At 60.1% G+C, this 22,262-nt stretch overlaps 3 protein-coding genes across 4 annotated transcripts; all 3 read left to right on the top strand.

Annotated features, from left to right (window-relative positions):
• The first annotated feature begins 650 nt into the window (after window positions 1-650).
• On the top strand, window positions 651-5,017 carry LOC140260114 (uncharacterized). Of its 2 annotated transcripts, none has more exons than XM_072352125.1 (7): window positions 651-1,056; window positions 1,203-2,048; window positions 2,687-2,768; window positions 3,553-3,659; window positions 4,228-4,280; window positions 4,413-4,535; window positions 4,780-5,017. In XM_072352125.1, exons 1-7 carry the CDS (start codon window positions 669-671, stop codon window positions 4,891-4,893), a joined length of 1,713 nt encoding a protein of 570 aa, XP_072208226.1. In that variant the 5' UTR covers window positions 651-668; the 3' UTR covers window positions 4,894-5,017. The 2 variants fall into 2 exon arrangements, with proteins under 2 accessions (XP_072208226.1, XP_072208225.1); XM_072352124.1 differs by having other exon boundaries at window positions 2,624-2,768.
• A 715-nt stretch (window positions 5,018-5,732) lies between these two features.
• XYLT2 (xylosyltransferase 2) lies at window positions 5,733-17,087 on the top strand. Its single transcript, XM_072352116.1, has 11 exons — window positions 5,733-5,905; window positions 9,280-9,751; window positions 10,499-10,674; window positions 11,025-11,227; window positions 11,665-11,745; window positions 11,969-12,185; window positions 12,655-12,831; window positions 13,689-13,951; window positions 14,053-14,248; window positions 14,676-15,009; window positions 15,292-17,087. Exons 1-11 carry the CDS (start codon window positions 5,771-5,773, stop codon window positions 15,612-15,614), a joined length of 2,577 nt encoding a protein of 858 aa, XP_072208217.1. The 5' UTR covers window positions 5,733-5,770; the 3' UTR covers window positions 15,615-17,087.
• LOC140260135 (uncharacterized) lies at window positions 17,055-21,938 on the top strand. Its single transcript, XM_072352171.1, has 5 exons — window positions 17,055-17,475; window positions 17,864-17,985; window positions 18,903-19,001; window positions 19,424-19,588; window positions 20,807-21,938. The coding sequence occupies exons 1-5, from the start codon at window positions 17,055-17,057 to the stop codon at window positions 20,951-20,953; spliced, it is 954 nt and encodes a 317-aa protein (XP_072208272.1). The 3' UTR covers window positions 20,954-21,938.
• Window positions 21,939-22,262: the final 324 nt, after the last annotated feature.

Below are 22,262 nucleotides of genomic sequence, written 5' to 3'. Positions count from 1 at the left end.
TTCCTTGGTAGGGACCACCTCCTCAGCCTGTCCACCCTGAGCCCAGAGCTCACAGCACACCTGGAGCTTCCTCTCCTCACTGCATCCCACCCGTGGCTCCACATCCACCCCCTGCTGAGCTCCACCAGGGATGGTGCCCCTTCCCATGCTCTGTGCTCAGTGGCAGCAGAAGCAGTGCTGCCATTTACGTGGGGCCTTTCAGTGCACACTGAATCCTCTCCCGGTACATTTAGAGTGTCACAGAAGATAGCTTGCCCAAATCGAGCTGTGGGAACCCCATCAGCCTGATGGAACCCCGTTCCATGGCTACACTGAACCCAACCTGTCAGCCAGGGCAATGGCAAGGGGTGGGAGGAACCGGAGCTGAAGGTGGACGAGGACTGGGGATGGGGGAAGGCCTGGAGAGACACGACTCGGGGAGAGGGGTGTGATGGGTGAGGGTAGTTTGGGCTGGAGCTGGACAGCGAGGCACAGGGTGTGGGAACCGAGTGCTGCTGGTGACAGAAGGATGCAGGAAATGAGCCAAGAGCAGAGGAAACCAGAATTGCACATTGCAGGATGACTTCTGCAAGTGCCCGGCCATGAGTGAAGCAGAAAGGGGAAGGCACAGCCCTGAAGGACAGGAACAGTGTGATCTGCAGGAGGGCAGAAGCACAGCCGGTGGGACCATGCGGCTGCTGCTGCTGCTCTGCTGTGCGGATCTGTGCCTCCCCGGCTGGGCGCTGCGGGGACCCAGTGCCGTGACGGGGAACCTCGGGGGGTCCCTCTCGGTGTCCTGCTCCTACCAGGAGGGATATGAGACGTACCCGAAATACTGGTGCTACCCTTCGACACTTCTCAGCTGCTCATATAAAACCTACATCGTCATCACCTCGGAGCAGCAGCCCTGGGCGCAGCGGGGCCGGACCTCCATCTGGGACAACCGCACTCAGCGGGTGTTCACTGTGACCATGAAGGACCTGACTGCAGGGGATGCGGGAACGTACATCTGTGGGGTGCGGAGACACTTATTGCAGCAGGATGTCACCAACGCGGTGTGGCTCATCGTGCTTTCAGGTCAGTCCCTGCCTGTTCCCTGCCTGGCACCAGAGCTTTTGCCCCCAGACCCACAACCGCCACGTCGGGGCAGGGCTGTGGGTCTGGGAACGGGGCACAGAGGTGGGAGGGTCGGGAGCTGCTCAGTTTGCCGCATGCTTCTGCAGACACAACACGGAGCGCTGACGCTGCGCTCCCTCCGACCACCCCACGGCCGCTGCCATTGGGGACGGACGCTCCGATGGGGACTTCAGCGCTGGGGACGGACACCGCTCCGGGGACAGAAACCGCTCCAGGCCGCCTCGGCTCGCAGTCCCTGTTCCCAGTGCTGGCGGGCCTGCAGGTGCTGGCCCTGCTGGCCATGAGCGCGGCCGTGCTGTGGCTGAACCTGCGGAGCGGATACCCGGCCGCGCCCCGCAGCCCCGCACAGGTTCTCCCCGCAATAAAGCTCCGCTCCGGGCCCCGTCCCGGCTCCGTGCTTCCCTCCGGCTGCCACGAGGGGGTGCAGGGGGCGGGGGGAACCTCTGGGCCCGAGTTCCAGGCTCCCGACGGCAGCGGTGCCGGAGGCGGCGGCACGCAGAGCTCCGCTGCTCCTCAGCCTCGGCGTCCCGCAGCCGGTGGGGCCATGCGGCTGCTGCTGCTGCTCTGCTGTGCGGATCTGTGCCTCCTCAGCTGGGCGCTGCAGGGACCCAGTGCCGTGACGGGGAACCTCGGGGGGTCCCTCTCGGTGTCCTGCTCCTACCAGGAGGGATATGAGACGTACCCGAAATACTGGTGCCACCCTGGGACACTTCTCAGCTGCTCATATAAAACCTACATCGTCATCACCTCGGAGCAGCAGCCCTGGGTGCAGCGGGGCCGGACCTCCATCTGGGACAACCGCACTCAGCGGGTGTTCACTGTGACCATGAAGGACCTGACTGCAGGGGATGCGGGAACGTACATCTGTGGGGTGCGGAGACACTTATTGCAGCAGGATGTCACCAACATGGTGCGGGTCACCGTGCTCTCAGGTCAGTGCACGTGGGGCTCCCCATGGTTAAGGAGAAATGCCAGGAGCAGGGCTGTGGGATGCAGCCAACGGGAGGAGCTGGGCACCCAACATGGAGCTGCCCTGGGATGTGTCACCAGGCTGTGCAGGCTGCCACCATGGTAGGGGTCTCACCATGGTCCCTTTTTGTTGCCCCAGCTTCAGTTGCCCCCCTCTCTGCAGGGCATCACCCTGTTCTCATGCTCCGCTTCCACTCTGCTCTCATCCTGCTGGCTTTCCCTGTGCTCCCCTGGCCCATATGTTGTGCCACCACGGGGTCCCTCACTCCCACCCCATTTCCCACCGAGGAGCACTAGACCCCCAGATCAGAGCCATACAGGTACCACTGTTGGTGTGTGGGGGTGGGGGGGCTGGGACTGCTGGGCCCCACTGCAGCCCTGGGGAGGGGGCTCAGAGCCTCACCTGTGGGGCTGTGTGTGTGTGTGTGACTCTGGGTCCCCTGGGGTGACACTGAGTGCATCACCTCCAGCTCTCCCAGCCTGCATTGTTTCCCATGGTGGCAGGCAGATGTGCTGAGCACTTCCTGTTCTTTCACAGATCCGAACCCCAAGTCCTCAGCTCTGCCCTCCACATCAGCCATTCCCTCTGGCCCCATTTCAGGCTCCACATGGATGTCTCCCCAGCAGGAAACTGCAAAGCAGACCGCACGTCCTACTTTCCCCGGAGACCTCAGTGCAGAGCAGTGAGTACCACCCGTGGCCGGCGCTGCCTGGCGGGCTCAGACCTCCTGCCTTTGCCTTCAGAAGGTGCCCCTGTGTCCTGTCAGACGGCTGCTCTGCACAGAGAGAAATGTGGGACCTGGCAGAGCCACACCTGCCCGCTGGCTTTGAGCAGCAGGAGAAAGCAGCAGGTCACAGCTGTGTGAGACGAGAGCTTGGGCTGCACCGCTGATCCCATTTCCTTCCCCATATCAAACAGGGGCTGCGTGCTTGTGGGAAGCCGCTTATGCGCTGAGCTGGGTCCTGTTCTGCTTTGCAGTCACACGTGGCCTCACAGGGGGTGTCCAAGGCAGGATGGCAGCAGCAGAGCTTCCCCTCTCCTCTGTCTCTCAGAGGTGATGCAAGACGTGGGCAAGGCTGAGGTTCCCGTCAGTGTGTACAAGGGTGATCCCCTCCTCTAAACCAGCCCCTTGACACAGTGACCGTGCCTTGTTACTGCTGGCAGCAAAGCAGGTCACCAAACAGTGCATCCAGAGCAGAGCAGAACTAGTGGCAATAGGGGGTTCTTAAAACACTGGAGGTGCTGCAGCTCTCAGAACGGTGTCCCATTTGCTGCTGCTCCTTGCAGGCCAAGGACCGCCTGCTTCCCTTGCTCTCCAGGCAAGCCCCTTGCCCACAGACTTGACCGTGCTGAGCAAAGTGAGCAGGAGCAGCTGCCACCTGTGCCCACATACCTGCTCTGCAGTGGCTGCTGCTGGCTTTGCAGCTGAGCAGAGGTGAGAGAACAGAAACTCTTTCGTCTTGCAGGTTGGACATAGTTGTGGACATCCTCATCCCGTGCATCGCGGTGGTTTTGTTTCTTCTTGCACTTTCTGCTGCTGTTCTGGTAATTCTGTCCCGGAAGAGGAAGAAGGGTGAGCAAAGCTGGCACCTGTGCCTTCATGTGTGCCATCATGTGTGCCTTCATGTGTGCCTTCATGTGTGCCTTCATGTGTGCCTTCCTGTGTGCCTTTCTGTGTGCCTTCATGTGTGCCTTCATGTGTGCCTTTCTGTGTGCCTTCATGTGTGCCTTCATGTGTGCCTTTCTGTGTGCCTTTCTGTGTGCCTTCATGTGTGCCTTCCTGTGTGCCTTTCTGTGTGCCTTCATGTGTGCCTTCATGTGTGCCTTTCTGTGTGCCTTCATGTGTGCCTTCATGTGTGCCTTTCTGTGTGCCTTTCTGTGTGCCTTCATGTGTGCCTTCCTGTGTGCCTTTCTGTGTGCCTCTGCTGGTGGATCTGATGCAGATTTTGGTGCCAGGACGGGGAGGGGCAGTGGGGCTGCCAGCTTTCCAGTGGGTCTGCGTTTGTTGCAGAGCTGCTTTGGGTCGGACGCTCTGGGTTCCTTCCTGCTCTGCACTGAGGTTGGCTGCAGCAGCGCAGGGTTTCACACGCTGCTGTTCCTCTGCTTTCCCTTTGGTCTGACCATGACTGCATCTCACGCAGCCCTCGCAGGAGCATCCATCGAGATGTGCAGCACTCGTGGCACAGCCAACTCGGTAAGGCAAAGAGCACGGGGAGCTGTGTGGGAAGGGGGAAGTGCTGCACTCTGTGCCCCCGCCACCATCCCAGCACTGGTCACAGAGGGCAGTGGGATGGGAGCTGCCCTGACTCTTCTCGGTTGGTTGCAGGAGGTGCTGCAGTATGCGGATATCAGCCATGTGGGCACGGAGCAGAGCCAGCTGTACAGCAACGTCAGGGCTGTATCCCCACAAGCAGCCACCGAATATTCGGAGGTCAAGAAGCCTGGCCAGGTGGGAAAGCACACGGCAGCAGCAGGCAGAAAGCACACCTGGGGGCTGTACTGGGTGGACCCGGTGTGGGGCAGGGCCGGGTTGGATGTGCAGGTTACACGTGGATGATAACCGCAGATAATGAGGGCGCCCTCGTGCTCTCTGGTCCTTTGGCTGCTACTGGGCACTTGAAAGGGGTGGAAAAGGCTCCAGCTGTGGACGTTCCTTGTTCTTTATATATATATTTATTTCCTTCTTTTCCCAGAATTTGGCAGAGAATGCAGAGACCCTTTATACCCAGGTGTGCAAAATCCCTCTGGAGGAGCAGGAGCAGCTCTATGCCAACATGGCTCCCAGCCAGCAGCGTGCAGCACAGTGATGATGGGCAGCCAGCACTGCTGTCTGCTGGGGCCGATGGCAGCGGGAGCTGCTCAGGACACGGAGCCCCACTCGGGAGCATCGGGACGGTTCTATGGGCAGCCAGGAACCAACTGCGTGACAGAGCTGCTGCTTTCACAGCCTCCGGCGCTTCTTTGGAACAGCCCAAGACAAGAAGAGGTTGAGCAAGAGGGGATAACATCACCCCCTGCGTTCAGGGACCTCGTGCCCAATGTGGCAACTGTGCTGGGAGCAAGAAATAGTCCCCGCGTTTGGGTGTCCCGTGCTGGGGTTCAGCTGGCAGAGATGCTCCCACCCGCCCTGCACAGCAGCTGGGAAGTGGCTCCTCGCATCCCCGCCCTCCCTCAGGGCGTTCTGCCGTGGCTCCGCGCCCCCACAGCCAACGTGCCGCGGCTCAGCCCCCCCCACCTCGGCACATCACTTGCCCCGTGCGCCCCCCGATGCGCCGCTCCGCGCAGGACGTCGCTCCTTTCTAATTAAACAACCACACCCGGTGGATCCGTCGCACAGCTCCGCGTGGCGGGGCCGCCTCTTCTCTGCTGCCCCGGGCACAGATGGCGGCGCCCCGGGACCGAACGGCTCCCCGAGGGCAGCCCCGGCCCTCCGTTACCCCGCAGCCGCCCTCGTCCCGGCCCAGCCTCGTCCCCGCGCGGCCCCGCTGACACGCGGCTGCCACGAGCGCCTCGTGCCGCCCGCAGGAACACGCGCACAAGCGCGCGCAGGGCCCGCTGTGCACGCGCACGAGCACACACACGCGCGCGCTCCGGCGCCCCTCGTGCCCGCGCCGTCCGCCCCGCCCACCCCCGGTCGCGCGTGCGCGCCGCAGCCCGCCCCGTGGCGGCGGAGCGGCCGTGACGATGGTGGCGAGCGCCCGGGTGCGGAAGCTGGCCCGGCGGTACCGGCTGGCCGTGGCCACGGCCCTCGCCATCCTCCTGCTGCAGGGACTCGTGCTCTGGAGCTCCGCCGGCCTCGACGAGGAGGGTCCGGCCGAGGTGCGGGGGGGGACGGCGAACGGGCGGGGCCGGGCCGGGCCCGGGGCGGAGGGTGGGTCGGGCCGGGCCGAGCGGGGTCCGCGGCTGCCGGCGGGGTCGGGGGGCTCCGCTCGGGGCGAGGCTGAGGAGCGGCGCTGGCGGCGTGAGGCTGAGCGGGGCGGCTGCGGGCCGCGGCCTCGGGGTCGTGCGGGGCTGCGGGCGGTGGGTCTGCACGGCGCGGGGAGGGGAGGGGACAGCAGAGGTGGGAGCTGTTCAGCTCCGGGCCGTTCATTGCGATGCGTTTATTTGTTCGGAGCCGCTCACGCTGTGCCCAGGCCTGGCCTGCTGCAGGGGTGAGGGGCACAGACAGCTCGAACCCCCGGGAACACAGGGAAGGGGAAGGAAAGGGAAGGAAAGGAAAGGGAAGGGAAGGGAAGGGGAGGAAAAGGAAGGAGCTCCTCACCTCCGCTCTGTGGCCGCCTCCCTGTCTGCTGGAGGTGCTGCTGGAGGTGCCCTGCAGCCACAGGAGTTTTTGTGGACTCGAAACTTCTCCTCGAGGGCAAAAAGGAGTGGAGCAGCCAGTTGTCCAGGTACGAGGAAGGTCTGTAGGACGGTCACACACCCAGCAGGTCGATCACCAGCCCCAGGGCTGGGTCAGTGCAGCAGTGAGTCAAAACCGGGAGCTGCGTGTGTCAAGGAGAGCGGACACGGAGTTACCTTTGATTTGAAGATGCTGGGAGTGCGGAGGTGTGGCTGACAGCGCTGTGCTCTTTCTCTGACCTTGGCTGGAGCACTTCACTAATCCCGGCTTCCCTTTCCCTCTCTGCACCGCCCTGCACTGCTCCTGTTATCACTTGGACAGGCAGTTCGTGGTGCCACTGCTGTCAGCTCTGCCTGCTTTTGCTCCTGCCCTGTGCAGCCTGCTTGTCTGTCCTGCTTTCCTCCTGCCACTCCTGGCACTGAGCTGGGCACTGAAGGTTTGGCCCCCTCGTCTGTACAGGGACAGCTCACCATCAGCAGGATTACAGCTCTTGGGACTGGAACGGAGAAGCCTCTCTGGAGAATGCAAGAAGCATCCTGAACTTCACTGACAGCTCAAACCCATCAGCAAGCTGGGAAAAGTCCAGTTCGCTGTTACTTTTAGAAAGACAACAAAGCTCTTTGCTTCCGTGCTCTCCTGCAGCTCCTGATTTTAGCCAGACCTGGAGGAGCCGCTGTTCCCTGGGGTGTTTCTGGTAGAGATGAAGGCAGGAGAACTCCCTGGAGAACCTGACCTTGTGGGCTTGGATGGATCTGGGAGACTCTGGGATCTAATTTGTTGAGTAAACGGCTCCTTCCCACTAATGGACACTGCTGTAGCCTGGCTCATCCCCACCACAAGCCAACTGTGACTCGCAGGAGTGAGCACAAGGGAGCTGCAAGTCTGCCATGCTCTGTGCAGCATCGGGGGTGAGGCGAGCTCGCCTTCCCCTTCAGAGCAGTGCAGCAGCTGATGGTTACCCTGCATAGGGCCCCACGTTGACAGCTCAGGTGTTCCCCAAAAGGGCTGCTCTGGCTGCTGTTGGCTGTACCCTTCCTTTATGGTGTATCGATCTCCATTCGCCCAGATCTACGCTGAATTTCATGTTACTGCAGCAGCAATTGGTGTGTTGGGACTTCTTCATCCAGGATGACCTTGTTCCACCAGGATCAGCCACCCCCATCCCTGTCCAGGCCGACAGGAGAGAAAGGTCTGCTCTGTGTTTGGTGCTTTGGGACCTGCTGTGTTGGTTCACAACCTGCACTGACAGCACATCCACTGCAGGCAGCACCAGCGTGTTGTGCACTCAGATGGGACTCATGAGTACCCCAGCCCGCACAGCGGAGCCTCTGAGTGTCCCAGCAGCACTGCTGGCTCCTGAGCAGCACTCCGGCAGCTCGGTGGTGCCGCTGGTTCATTGCACTGTGCAGGTTTGAGCACAGAACCACAAAGTGTCTCTGTGGGTGGAGGTGAGGAGCTGTCACTGGGGAGAAGTGTTGCAGCCCAATCACGTCTTCGTGCTCTCACCTCCCTCCGTCCACCCTCTCTGGTGCTGCCGTGTTGCTGTCATCCATGTGCTGCAGCCTCCAGAGAAGCTTCCTACAAAACATCTTCCAGCTTTGCTGAGATTTCTCGGGTTTTGTGTTTTTTTTTTTCCCCAGCCAGTTTGTTTTTAGTTGCTGTGATTGAGCCCATTTGAATCGTGACTTTGAGGACCTGCTGCCGGCTGAACTAACAGCAGCCGAGCGTCACGTTCCCTGGAACATTTGGGCATTTGTTTTTCCTGATGAGAGCTGGTATTTGATGGGGACCGGGGTCATGGCACCATGTGGACCCCAATGGAAGCAGTTGGGATGCAGGAGGAGGAAGTGACCGCTGGCAGGTGGCTGGAGTCATCCATGTTTGCTGGGAGGAGGGACAGGCAGCTGCTGGCTCTGCCAAAGAGTCCAGTGCATCAGCTCTAAATACAGCAGAGCAACGTGGCTGGGGCTGTTCTGTGCCTGGCTGGGTGGAGGGATCGTTCTGCTGTGGTGCAGTAATTAGAAGCCATTCAGTTTGTTAGCTGGCAGCTGTAGAAAGGCTGGTGATGTTTCTGAGGAATTCCCTGCTGTGAATAGCAGCCAAATTCCTTCCAGGGGACACGTGGGGTTCTGTGCGTGGGCACCCTGCTGGGCTGCACCCTGCCGGGCTGTGCTGGCAGGGCCAGAAGGTCTTCTGGGGCTGGGCTGAGTCTGTGGAAGAGACTCTTTGCTCATCAGTCACCCCCCGGCTGGAGCTGGCTGTGACACCTGGCTGCGTGGTGGTGGGCTTAACCTGACCCCTGCTCGCACCAGCCCTGGGGGAACCAAGCAGCCCTGTGGCCCCTTCCTGCATCTGTCATGCCAAGCCCACGGGCAGCTCCGTTCCTTGGCCCTGCAGCTGCCTCCCTCATCGCTACCATCCAAACTTCTCTGTCCAGGAGCAGCTCTCCGCTCTCCCCAAGGCTAACTCATTTCTGCTAATCAGCCAGCCTGGCAGAGGTAATGAAGTGCAATTAGCTGTTCCCTCTGCACACACTTGGCTCCGTGGGAAGGTTTGTTAAAGGGATTTCTAGAGAAGCTGGTCACTGCATCCGCTCCAGCCGAGTGCTGGAAGCTGGTTGTTCTGCTGAGGGCAGGAGGGTCACGTCGCTGCTCTGGGCTTCCTCTGCTCAGCCCTGAGGAGACACTGCAGTGAGTGGTACCCCTGCCTCCCTTGCTTGTGGTGACACCGGCAGCCAGCACTGTTGGGCTCCAGTGGGACACAGACGTAGAGCACTGGGAACAAGGATGCTCTGAGCACACCGGCAGCAGGCCTGGGTTAATACTGTGTTCTTTTCTGCATCCACCTGGAACAGGAGCGGCAGAAGAAAGCCAGGCTGCCCGAAAACGGCGATGGCTCCAAGGACTCAGACAGCTCTGCTGGGCGCCGGGGCAGCGCAAGCCGGAAGCACGGCCGATGGCGGGGACGGCTGGACAGCCCCGGGGCTCTGGTGTCAAAGGTGGTGAGAGCCGTGACAGCCAGACACAGAGCGGGACGGCGGCTGCCGGCTGCACCGGACTCCTCCAGCCGGAGGAACCTGACGGAGCCGCGCGGGGATGCCCAGCTGGCCGTCTTCCAGCAGGGTGACACGGGCAGCGTGGAGGGGGCTCCGCAGCCCACCGAGAACAGCTTCACCCCCAAGTGTGAGATCACGGGCAAAGACGCCCTTTCGGCGCTGGCCAGAGCCAGCAGCAAGCAGTGCCAACAGGAAATTGCCAACGTGGTGTGTCTGCACCGGGCCGGCAGCCTCATGCCTCTGTCTGTGCCTCGCCACTGCCCGCTCTCCGGTAAGTCCTGCTCACGTGCTCTGGCTGCCTGTGGGCATCTGGGTGACCTGGTGAGACGTGTGGGCCACCCTTGTGCAGCCAGACCGTCCCACCTGGCCCAAAGCTGCCTCAGTCTGTCACTGATTGCCAGATTTCTGCTGCCTTTGAAATCCAATCAAAGCTGTACCAGCCTCCTTAAGCTGGGCTGTTCATCCCAACCAGCAGCAGTTTTAGAGACTGGAGCCAGGTGCAGCTGAGCCTTCTGTTCTGAATAGCCAGAGGAAGTGTATGGAAAGGCAAAGTCAGGGCTTGAGCCACTGATGGAGCACCTGGTAAAAGACAGGGCCAAGACAGGGCCAACCCAGGGGAGCTCGGGTGCATGCAGTGCTTCTGAGTGAGCAGAAGGGATGGAGCCAGGATCCACCCCTTCCCAGCCCTCATACAGGGGCTGGCAGTGGAGGTGAGAGGATCTCTCTGGAGATCCCTGCCTACCTGAGGCCTTCCCAAGGAAAGCTTTTATTTCTGTGTCCGCTGCTGTTGTGTTTGAGCAAATCCTCACTTGTGACCTGAGACCTTGCTGCTCAACTGTCATTGCTGCACTTTCCATCACATTAAAGGAGGCCACCCCTCCTTTCCCAGCACGTCCCTGTCAGTGTAACACAAGGGACTGCTCGTGCCAGGGTGCCCTGCTGTGTGTGGTAGGGCCGTGGCTGTGCTGTCTGGAGCTGAAGCTGGCAGGTGGCTGACAACCCTCCCTTCCTCGTGCAGGGAAGGTCAGCCCTGTGATCCAGTGGGATGAGGGCCGGCTGCAGCAGGTGCCCCCCAGCAATCCTGTGCGCATCGCCTACATGTTGGTGGTGCACGGCAGGGCCATTCGCCAGCTGAAGCGGCTCATCAAGGCTGTGTACCACCAGCAGCACTTCTTCTACATCCACGTCGACAAGGTGCGTGAAGGGGGGAGGGAAGAAAGGAGAGGATGTACTAATGGTGTCTGGATCCATCACCCAAGCAGTCCATAGAGGTGAGGGTGCAGACAGGTGCTAAATGGAGATGAGGCATCTCTTGTACTAGAGGAAGTGACCAGCTGGGGTTTGTCATCGCTGTGACTCTTCCACAGCTGTCTCTGTCTCCCCAGAAATAGTAGAATCTGTCACCCTTGCCCGGAGCAGGGTGGTCTCAGCCTTTGAGACAGGGGATAGTGGGAAGGGCAGAAGGACAGAGCAGGGCTGGTGGTGAGAAGGGCAGGGCCCTGGGAGGAGCATTGCTCGCTGACCACGAGCTTTGTCCCCTGCAGCGCTCCAACTACCTCCATCGAGAGGCCGTGGAGCTGGCCCAGCACTACCCCAACATCCGCGTGACACCGTGGCGCATGGTGACCATCTGGGGAGGTGCCAGCCTGCTGAAGATGTACCTGCGTAGCATGAAGGACCTGCTGGAGCTGACCGAGTGGCCCTGGGACTTCTTCATCAACTTGAGTGCCACTGATTACCCCACGAGGTGGGAACCTTGATGGGTCAGGTGGACAATGGAGGGGTTCAGGCTGCATGGTTTCCCAGCAGCCTTGGGAGTAACATTGCTGGGAGGAGCAAAGAGCTCAAGGAAGAAGAGGTTAGAGATTGCACCCACGTGCTGGTGCTGATGCTTCAGGGGAAAGCTGGTCCCATCTCTGTAGAGGAGCCCAGCCAATACCTCAGAGGCCGTATTTTCCTGGGTGTTGCAGGAGAACGTGCACATGAACACATGTGAAGACATGGGTGTGCACCATCCCTGCACACCTCAGCAGGTGCCAGACAGAGGGGCTGTGTCTGCCCAGCAACGGGATAAGGGGCTGAGTCAGCACTTACCAAGCAGCCTGAGGCTCCTCCTCATGCCTGATGGCTGCTGCAGCCTGGGCTGCTTTTTCCCACTAACACTTTCTATAATTTACCCATCAGGACCAACGAGGAACTAGTGATGTTCCTGTCCAAATACCGAGACAAGAACTTCCTGAAGTCTCACGGCCGAGACAATGCCAGGTAATCCCAGTTAAAGACCAAGGGGAGGAACAGGAGAGCAGGGAGATGTGAGCAGAAAGAAGTAAAACTGCTGGGCAGGGGCTGGTTCTGGCTGTAGCTGCAGGAGCTGAACAGCCAGCTCTATTGTAAGTGTTCAAATGGGCTTTACGCTGCAAGAGACCCGCTCTGTGTCCTGGCAAAGCAGTTGACGTCCCTAACGCCTCGTGCTCGTCCCTGTGCCCAGGTTTATCAAGAAGCAGGGGCTGGACCGCCTGTTCCACGAGTGCGACTCCCACATGTGGAGGTTGGGTGAGCGCCACATCCCCGACGGCATCGTGGTGGACGGCGGCTCCGACTGGTTCTCGCTGACGCGCAGCTTCGTGCAGTACGTGGTCTATGCGGACGACCAGCTGGTGTCCCAGCTGCGGCAGTTCTACACCTACACGCTGCTGCCAGCCGAGGTGGGTGCTGCTGGGCTGCGGGGAGCTCAGAGCTGCCCTCGCTGTGAGAGCTGTGATCTTCTCTCAGCCTTGTTCCTTCACGCCAAGAAATGAACCAAATCGTGGTGCTGGTGTCGGTGGGACCTTCTTCCCGTTGTTCTGAACAATGTCCCGCTCCATCCTTGCCCCGGGTAGCTGCGAAGGGCTTTGCAGGTTCTGCTCTTGCAGCTTTGTGACTGCTGGTAGGAAAGAGGGGGGAGAGGAGCAGATTTGCCAAGGGGCTGTGTTTGTATCCAGCCCTGCGCTTTGGGTCCAGACACTTCTAGGCGGGATAAGGAGCGATGTGCAGGAATGAGCCGATCTGCTGTGGGTTGCCCTGTGCTGGGAGCTGGGAGCCATCCGGGCCTTCCTGTTGTTCTGTGGGTGAGGGGCTCTGTTAACCACCCATCCTCCATCCCCGCTGGTCTGCTGTCCCTTCTTTGCCATACAGTCCTTCTTCCACACGGTGCTGGAGAACAGCCATGCCTGCGAGACGCTGGTCGATAACAACCTCCGAGTGACCAACTGGAACCGGAAGCTGGGCTGTAAGTGCCAATATAAACACATAGTCGACTGGTGCGGGTGCTCCCCAAATGACTTCAAACCCCAGGACTTCCTCCGGCTACAGGTGAAAAAGATCCTCCTTCCTCCTCCTGCTCTTTCCCTTCTGTCTCTGTTCCCAGCTCTCCTCTGAGCTCCCCTGCGGGTGCTCCCCTGGGTGCAGTGCCAACTGCTCTGCACAAACCCCAGCCTGGAGGAACAGGAGCAGGGTTGGCTCTCCAGCCCCGGTGGGGCTCAGCACAGATGTGTTTAAGTGCTCTGCTGGCAGAGTGCTGCTGACTGTCCTGCCCAGCAGCCAGGCTTCTGCTCACAATGCTGCTCCTTTTCCCAGACTTTCTTTCCCGTTTCCCTGCTCTTTCTTTGTAAACTGTTCTTTAAAACCTGTGAAAAAAGTGCTGTCTTCTTTGGCAGGATAAAATGCTTTGTGACACCCTCCTGTGCTCTCAGCGAGCTGAGTTGCAAACTGAACAGCAGAGGTTTGGGAGATCCCTGTCCCTCAGCAGGATTTTCTAGCAAGGGGCTGCAGTACGACATGGTGCACAGCACTGATCCTGCAAGCTGTGCCACCTGGCCAGAGCTCTGCAGGGGCTTTGGTGGGTGGGAGCCCTTCTGAGCAGAGATTGCAAATTGCGAGGAGTGAATGATGCATGGATGGATGCTCCTGAGCACATGGAGGGGAAGGCAGCGGGAGAGATTAGAGCCTGTCTGCATTACCAGTAACCGTACTTTTTGCTCCCACTGATCCTGCCACAGAGGATCCCACACACAGTCTGTGCTTTGTGCTCCTTAGCCTGTGCAATCAGACGGGGCAGAATGGATCCTAGCATGCTTCCTCTCACTCTGCCTCACACCCAGCCGCCCTGCCAAGGTGGGAGAGCGGAGGGGAAGCCACCATTGCTGTTAGAAATGACTGTGTTGTTCCAGCAACTCTCCAGACCCACCTTCTTTGCCCGCAAATTTGAGTCAACGGTCAATCAGGAGGTGCTGGAGATCCTGGACACCCACCTGTATGGCAGCTACCCACCCAACACACCCGCCCTGAAGGCCTACTGGGAGAACGTCTACGACCGCATCGATGGGCTCAGCGGCCTCAGCGACGTCACCCTCACGTTCTACACGGGCTTCTCCAGGCTGGGGCTCCGCAAAGCCATGTCTGTGGTGGCACCAAAGGAGGAGAAGCTCTGCAGGTGGGGCATTGACCGTGGCTTGGACCAGGCTCTGAGGGGTGGCCGCACGTTGTGCTGGGAGGATGCTGATGCTCAGTTGTGCAACCTCTGTCTTTCTCCAGATTTGAGCCCCGAGGTTTCCCATCCAGTGTTCACTTGTATTTCTATGACGACCGTTTCCAGGGCTACCTGGTGATGCAGGAAGTGCAGAACTCAGCAACTGGCCGGGCAGAGTCCCTGGAGGTGTGGATGATGCCCCAAGGAGCTCTGAAGCTGGCAGGTCACGGAGGACAGGCAAACCGGTTACAGAACCTCGAGGTATGGGAAAAGTTTCCCTCAAAATCCTGCTTTCCTCTTGATCTTTTCTATGCCGTGCTGCCCTTCTTTCTCTCCAAGCCTGCACACTGAGCAAGGCAGAGGGACGTGATGCCACTGTCATGGCTGAGAATGGACTTCTGTCCAGGAATTTGGCTTCAGAGCTGAACAGTGGAGGAAAGGCTTTGAAGGGGTCTTTCAGGGGGTAGTTGAGGCAGCTGGTGCCAACGCCTCTGGCTACAGAGGGCATCACATGCAGCTGGATTGGCACCAATGTGGTGCAGGCAGAGACAGGAGGGCAGTGCAGGGTGGGTGTGCATTGCTTTGGGTTCCAAAGCTCATTCCCTCCCCAGTTTGGGATGGTGAAGCATAAATCCTGAGCTGGTAGCATGTTTGCCCAGTGTCCCCTCCATGCCTCTTGTCCCTGCAGGTGGGCACGGAGTGGGACCCCAAGGAAAGGCTCTTCCGCAATTTTGGAGGCTTGATGGGGCCTTTTGATGAGCCAGTGGCCATGCAGAAGTGGTCGCGAGGCCCCAACCTGACAGCCACAGTGGTGTGGATCGACCCCACGTATGTTATTGCCGCCTCCTATGACATCACAGTGGATGCCGAGACAGAATTCACCCAGTACAAACCACCCCTGAACCGGCCTCTGCGCCCCGGCATCTGGACCATCCGCCTGCTCCAGTTCTGGGAACCCCTGGGGGAGAACCAGTTCTTGGTGGTGCCCCAGACCTTCAACCGCAGGCAGCCTCTCAGGAAAGGTGAGGATGCCTGGGATCAGGGCTGAGGTCTTTCTGTGGGCAGGCTGCTGTGCTTCCCCCTGGTGCCAGCCTGCAGCCCGTGACACTGCAGGAGCCATCCTCCTCTGTGTATCCGTGTGTGTCAGTGCGCTGATATGGGTCTGCCACATCCATTCTCCAGTTGCTTCCCTGTTCCTTGGGCTGGGGTGTGGGGGCTGCAAGGGGCAGGATGCTGAGGGTGCTGGGAGGAGGAGCGGAGTGCTGGGATCTGCGGTGTAACATCTCTCTCCTTGTCCTGCACAGACGATAGCAGCTGGCTGCATGGAGGCCCCCCCCGTAACGAGTACATGGAGCAGAGCTTCCAGGGCCTGGGGGGGATCCTGAACCTGCCCCACCCCGAGGAGGCAGAGGCGGCAGCGGCGCAGAAAGCACAGCTGACGGGGCGGGCGCTGGACGAGTGGGCAGACAGCGCCATCAGCACCTTCTGGTCCGTGGCGGACGTCTGTGTTGGCAGCGGCGACTCCTGCTCCTCCCTGCAGATCTGCAGCAAAACCTCCTGGAGCTCACTGTCCCCAGACCCCAAATCAGAACTGGGGCCCATCAAACCTGATGGGCGACTGAGGTAGCAGGAGCAGTTGGGGGGCGGCGTTGGGAGTGAGGGGCATCCTGCATCACTGCCCTAGGAGGGGCTCCAGACTGCATCACCCCGTGCGATTCACACCGTAGTTACTTGAGGAAGAGGAGGGGGAAGTGCCGGGCTGAGGGGATCGGATCTTCCTGTGGTTTCTTTTGGAGGAGGGGGAGGTGGTCTTACCCATCAACCCCAGGAATGGGCACTTGCTGGCCAGGAGGAGCGTGTTGGGGTGCCCATCACCGTGGGGCGCTGATGGCCGGGAGCTGCATGGTTCTCAATCCAGGCCTTGGTGTCCTGCGAAGTGCTGATGGAGGAGGGGGGAGGCCGACAGGGTGGGCTGTGCACCAACTCAGCGCCCTGCCCAGGCTGGATCTCTGCAGGATCAGGCCTTGTGCTGCGGGCTGCTCCCCTGGAAGGCTGGCAAGGAACTTCAGGGCAAGGTGTGCAGGGACAGACAGGAGCAGGATAGGGCGAAGCCTGCCTCGTGCATGGAGCTGCTGCTGGCCCAGGGCTTGCATCTCATGCCCTCGACCCCAGCCCTTTAGTTTGTATTTTTATACATATATATAGAAATATATATGATGCAAAGTGCAATAGAGACGAGACCCCGCATAGGCCGGGCTGTCCTCGTGTCTCCACGTCCCCTGAGACTGTACCAACCTTGTTCTCGTGGCCGTCCTGGTGCTGCAGGGCGGGATGCCGGGTTGTTTACATTTTTTTTATTGTTTTGCTGTTTACCGTTTCCTGCTGGGGCTGAAGAGGAGCCGCATCGCGCCGCCCTCACGGCAACTGCCCGACGGTGCCAAACATTTGGAGCTGCCGATGTTTGCTGTGCGATGGCCCAGAGGGCGGGTTGAGCCCAAGAAGCCGCCGTGGGATGTCGTGGCCTCTTGTCTCTGCTCCACCCGCAGCTCCGGGCCGGGATGCGCCTCCTGCCAAAACGCGACGCGATGGCAGCTGCCCTGTGCCACGGCCCGCCGGCCCCGCCTGCTCTTTTCTCCTGGGTCAGCAGAAGCTCTCGGGATCTGCTGCGCTTCCCTGGCTGCAAAGCGAAGAAATGAGCGAGATCCGGCCGGCTCCATCCGCTCCGTGCTGCTTCTGCTTCCCCGGCCCGAGGGATCGAGGTTCCTCTGCGAGACCGACGCCGCGCGGGGACGGCCGGGTTCGGTTTTCCACCCCGAGGAGCTTCGCGCGTGGAACTGCGGCTGGAGTTCGTTTGTGAGCAGCCCGAGGACGGACGTTCCCTGTGGGCTGTGGCTGCGGGTGCCGCCGGGGATCGGGACGTTCCGCTCAGCGCCTCCCGAGCTCCGAGCCGCCTCCCCCGCAGCACCGCGGGCTGCTCGTCCTCTTCCCCCGCTGTGGGTTCGCGCCGGGCCGGCACCGGGCGGAGCGCCAAAATGTGCCGGGAGCGTTATGTAAAGTTACCTGAAATATGCAACATCTCCACAAATACAGATGGATCCCTGCGGCGCGCCGTGTCGGCTCTGTGCGCTGCGGGTCCGTTCGGTGGCAGCGGAACCGCTTCGTCCCGCGGCGCAGCGCAGGGGGGCGATGGGCTATGGGCGATGCTCCCTTCCGCGCTCGGGGCGCGCCGTTAATTACCGGCTCTCGTTCCCGTAGCGCACGCGGTCCCGCCGATCGCTCCCCTCGCCGCCGTTCCCTCCCGGTGCTCCGCCCGCGCGTCGCGTCGCCACGGCGACCTGCGGTCCCGCCTCCGATGGGGCCGGGGGGCGGCGCCGCTGCCGGCGTTGTGCTGGGCCCGGCCCGGCGGGCTGCGGAGCGGAGCGGTCGGGATATGGCGCAGCCCGGCGAGGACATGGACGGCAACGTGCTGGCCATCGTCATCGCTGCCAGTGAGTGACGTTCTCCGGGGTCCCCCCGCGGCGCCGGGACGGAGCCGGGAGCGTTCGGTCTGTTCCCTGCGGCCGGAACGGCTTCCGCTCCCCGCACGCGGTCCGCCGAGAACCGCAACCCGGAGGCTCGGCGGGGCCGTGGCCGCGTCCCGAGATACGCGCGGGGCAGCGCGGGGCGGTGCTGAGTCGAGCCGGTCGCGAGACGCGCTTTGGGAACGGAGCCGACGGCTCGTTACGGCGGGAGAAGCGCCGGCTGCACGCGGGGCTCTCGGCGCCGTTGGGTCGGGCGAGTCCGGCTTCCCCGCGCTGCTTTATTCCTACAGACCCCGCGGGCCGAGGGGCTGCGCGCTCTGCCCGCCGCTCACCGCGTCTCCTCTCCCTCCGGCAGCGGTGTCCACGTCCGTGTTCATCGTGGCGGTGCTCGTCCTGCTGCTGCTCCTGTACCGCCGGGACCCCACGTGCTGCCAGTTCCTCTGCTCGTGCCGCTTCTTCCAGAGCCCCGGGCAGTGCGTGAGTGCTCCGTGCCGGGCTCTGCCGGGGGGTGGGGGGGTAACGCCGCGGCTCCCCTCGGCGGCCCGGGACGCGCTTTCCTCCTTCCTTCCGTTCCCTCGTTCGTCACGCTGGCGCGCAGGGCTCCGCGCTGCTCCACTTTAATGGGGCCTGGAAGCGGCGTGTTCGGTCGGCGCGGCCTTTGTGCGGTGCCCGGGGAAGGCGCCGTTCCGAGCCATGCGGGGCCGGCAGTTCGGAAGCGCCCCGGGTACACAGAAGAGGAGAACCGTGGCGCCCCGGCGGGCGGGGGGTGCGGGGTGCGGAAAGGCCTGTTTCCCCCTGCCCGTGCCGGGAAGGCTCCCGCGGAGCGGCGGGGCGGGGGGTGCCGCGCTGACCGGGCGCGGGACGGTCCCGAGCCGCAACCCGGCGCGGTCACACGCGCTGCCCCTCCGCAGAACCGAGGGCTGTGTGAGAGCGGGGAGCGCCCCGCGGGAGGGAGCTTTGCGGGCCGTTGCTCAGCAAACGGGGAACCGCGTTTAAGAGGAGCAAAGCTGCTCAGGATCAGAACTGTAATTGCTCCTCGGAGCTGCTCGCAGTGTTTGCTCCGAAGTGAGTCCTGGGATAGACAAGCATTTACAAATTCCGTGACCTTGAGCGCATGCCGGAGCTACACCTACAGCAGCGGAGCAGCCGAGCGCCCGGCTCTCTGTTTGTTCCGTTCTTTATGTCATCCTGTCCCCCATGAAAGCTAATTCTGCTGAACCTGCGTGAAGCCTCCAGTGCCCGGCAGCGCTGCCAGCCCACACGGGTGCCCGGAGGGGTCTGGGTGCGGGAAGGGCGCAGGCACAGTGTGTGCGGGCACAGCCGGCTGCTCTTCCTCGAGCTGCAGCAGCGGGAGGGATTTCAGCTCACTCCTCCCCCCCGACCCCTCTTTCCAGGACTGCCATCCCCCGTACTTCAGCAGCAACCAGCGGCTGGTGGGACCCCAGTGCAGAGCGTCACGGCTGGAGAGCGCTGCCGAGAATCCTGGCATGCAGGTGGTGCTGCTTTCCCTAAGGGGAGCGGGGCTGAAGGGAAGCCGAGGTCCAAAGATCCTGGAAGGAGACTGGTTGTGGTGTCTGGGAAGGTCCTGGGGGTTGTGGAAGAGGTGCTGGGCTCTGAAAAAGCTGTCTGTGCGTAAGAACTGGCGGGGAAGGCCCAGGGATGCTACAGAGGACACCATCTAGTCCTTGTATGTCTTGCTTTGATTGGGCAGATCCCCTGGAGTCGGGATCTTGTAGAGCACGTCTGCATCGTGCACCTGTGGTGTAATCACTTCCAGGAAGGGTGTGTGGGTTTCCTGCGTAAAGGGTTCGAGGAGCAGCACCTGTATTGGTGAACCTGAAACATGCCGAGGCGGCGCTGGGCCACCGGCTCCCAGCAGAGCCCGGCTGTGCTGACAGTTCTGCTTTGTTTCCAGGCCGATGAGCTGTTCTGCGTTGCACCACCCAGCAGCTACCAGCTGCCCTCCTGGGAGCAGCCCCGCCTGCCCAGCTATGAGAGCGTGCGGAAGAAGGATCGGCAGCGCGAGATCCATCAGATGATCGCAGAGAGGTTTGGGCTGTGGGCAGAGCCTTCCCAGGAGGTGAGCCAAGGCCGGGGGGCAGCGCTGCTCCCAGCCGTATCGGGCTTGAGTGATTTCCGGTGCTTTTGGACTCTGCTCCCCACGCTCGCCATTCCCCGATAGCCTTTATCTCTGGGAAGGGCACACACTGTACTCAGAGGCTCCTTTTGTGTGCATCCGCACGGTTAATGATTCATCTCTCCCGGTGCGTTTGCAGAAATGCCTGTGCTGGGAGTAAGGGCAGAAGTGCTGATGGCGGAGCGGGCCCTTCTGAGCGCTGCTCTGTGCCAGGCCGGGCTTGGGATGCTATTTCTGGATCTGTGAGGCTTCCACGGCTCCCTGCTCCCAGCAGGAGCTTCTGCCAGCCCCGTGCTGTTACCTCACAGCGCTCATGGCCTCTGTGAGCCAGAGGCTTTGCCTGCTCTGGTATTTAAGATTTCTCTCCCTGGACAGAATACAGCAGAGCAAATGCATCTGCCAGGCAGGTCTGCTGGCAGCATCCCAAGAGATTCCCGTTGAACAAAAAGCCCTCGTTGAGCAAAGCAGAACAGAAATATTTGAAGCCCTTAGAGGAGCACGAAACGCTCCCTCGTTTACCTGGATTTTCACCTTGTGGTGCTGCAGTGTCATATTTGGAAGAGTCAGCACCTGGCACTCAGCATTGTGGGTTTGTAACTAATGATTACTTGCCCTGATGTGAGAGCACTGAGGGCACAGGAGAGCAAGGCCCAGCTGCACCAAGGACAAGTAATTGAACTCTTAACATTTCTTGGCCTGTGCCTGAGTGACTTGCTCAGAAGTGTGTGAGTTAAAGCACAAGGGCTTAAACTAGGAGCACCGAGCCTTGAAAACTTAATGAAGTTACAGGCTACAGCCTGCTTTTATAGACCCCCATACAGCCTACACAGAGCTAAAGGGAAGCGAACAACTGTCCTGTTTCAGCAGAAGTAATTCTTCTCTGGCTTTGCAACAAGCGTTGCCCAGTGCAAGGACAGAGCAGGAACCTCGTGTGGCATCCTGGAGGGAGCGGGTGGGATACGCTGGAGCATCTCCTGTGGGTTTCTGCCCCACTGCGAGGCAAACAAGTGCCGAGCTCGGCTCTCACCTTGCAGGTCACAGCCAGCCAGCAGCCTGCGGCTCTGAGGAACTCAGTTTCGGGCAGGGGGTGTTTTTGTGCCTTGTGTCCGCTGTGTAAGAAGGGATGGGGTGATCTGCTTGTCTCTCATCCTCTCTCAATAGCTGCCACCTCCCTATGAACATGCTCTGCGACACCCTCCGGCTTTCTCAGGAACGGGAATCCCCTCAGAGGCCGCGGACAGACGTGGTGTGCCAGAGCCTTCCCAGGCCTCGCTCAGCTACCAAAGTCAGCGAAACACAGCTGTGTAAGACCTCGGCCTGCTGTGCTACTTCTTCCCTCATATCAGTGACAGAAGTGCCTGGGACATCGCTCCCATCCCCGCAGGGATCAGACAAACCTCAGACCTTCCCTCCTGTTTCCAATCAGCTGATTGCAGGCAGGCTAGTCGGACACAGCTGGTGTGGACGTCCACCCTGCAGCACGGAGATAACCACAGAGCTCTGACTGGATGAGCAGGGATGCCTGCTTGCTCTTCCCTTTGCCAAACACAAGGCAGCGGATCAGCAACAGACCAGCTGCTTTGCTCTGCATGAGGGGCAAAGCAAAGGTGAAGGTCTGCTCGGCTCCTGGAGGCGGCTGGTGGATCATTACCTCTGTGAGGGCGCGGCAGGTACTGCCAAGCACACCAGGTATTTGACCTCTGATGGTCGTGTTGTGCTACTTCATGTTTCTTATGATATCAAACTGTTTACTTTATCAATGTATCGGATACCAAGTGGGAATCCTGACCTGTTAGTGACGGAACGAATCTGCATCAGAGCGTCGCTGTGCTCTCGCTGTGCTCTCCCAGCAACGTTCCTCTGCAGTTTGCAGCAGCTTTATATGAACTTCAGACAGAGATCTGGAGAAACTCGAGGGGTTGTGATGCTGGCAGCGCTGTGTGCAAATACCACTGAGACAAGCTGCACAGCTGGGTGTGCAACCTGGGAAAGGACGGCAGGGTGGGCAAAATGGCCAGTGGTCTCCATGGGGAACGTAAAGCAAAGGTGGAAATACGTTTGTGATGCGTTTTACCTTGTCTTCTTTTGTAGAGAAGACAATCTATCAATGTCACTACACTACCGATTTTTGATAACCTGTTTTCTACTGTAAAGCCAGTGCTTCAAATTGTTTACAAATCTGTAGATAAAATGAGATCAGTTTGGCCATAAGACATTCAGGCTCCATCCTTTGAAGTAACACATGCAGTCATGGAATGACTGAGGAAAGACAGAAAGAAAAGTCTTGTGGATTATGGCTTTATGAGACACCTCCAGCTGCTGAGTTTCAAATACCATTTCAGACTTGTGCCTCTTAACAGATGCTCTAAATTAGCTTTAAGAGCACAGAATTGCTTCACGTGGTTACAAACAGAACGCTTCCAGGTGTTTCAGTTGATCAGTGAGGTGAATTAGATACTAGCAAAAATGTAGCTTTCTGGGATGCAGAGTTGGGTACAGCTGGAAAGGAACCTGTCCTGTAATATCTTGGAGCTAAGAAACAAATATAGCAGCAGTGACTCAAAATGAGTAAAAATAGATGGAATGATTAGTACGACAAGTATTGTCATAAGGGTGA

This window comes from Excalfactoria chinensis, chromosome 17 (assembly GCF_039878825.1).
Source record: "Excalfactoria chinensis isolate bCotChi1 chromosome 17, bCotChi1.hap2, whole genome shotgun sequence".
Lineage (NCBI taxonomy): Eukaryota > Metazoa > Chordata > Aves > Galliformes > Phasianidae > Excalfactoria > Excalfactoria chinensis.
Note: the sequence above shows the minus strand (reverse complement) of the source record. Positions and strands in the feature narration are given on the sequence as shown.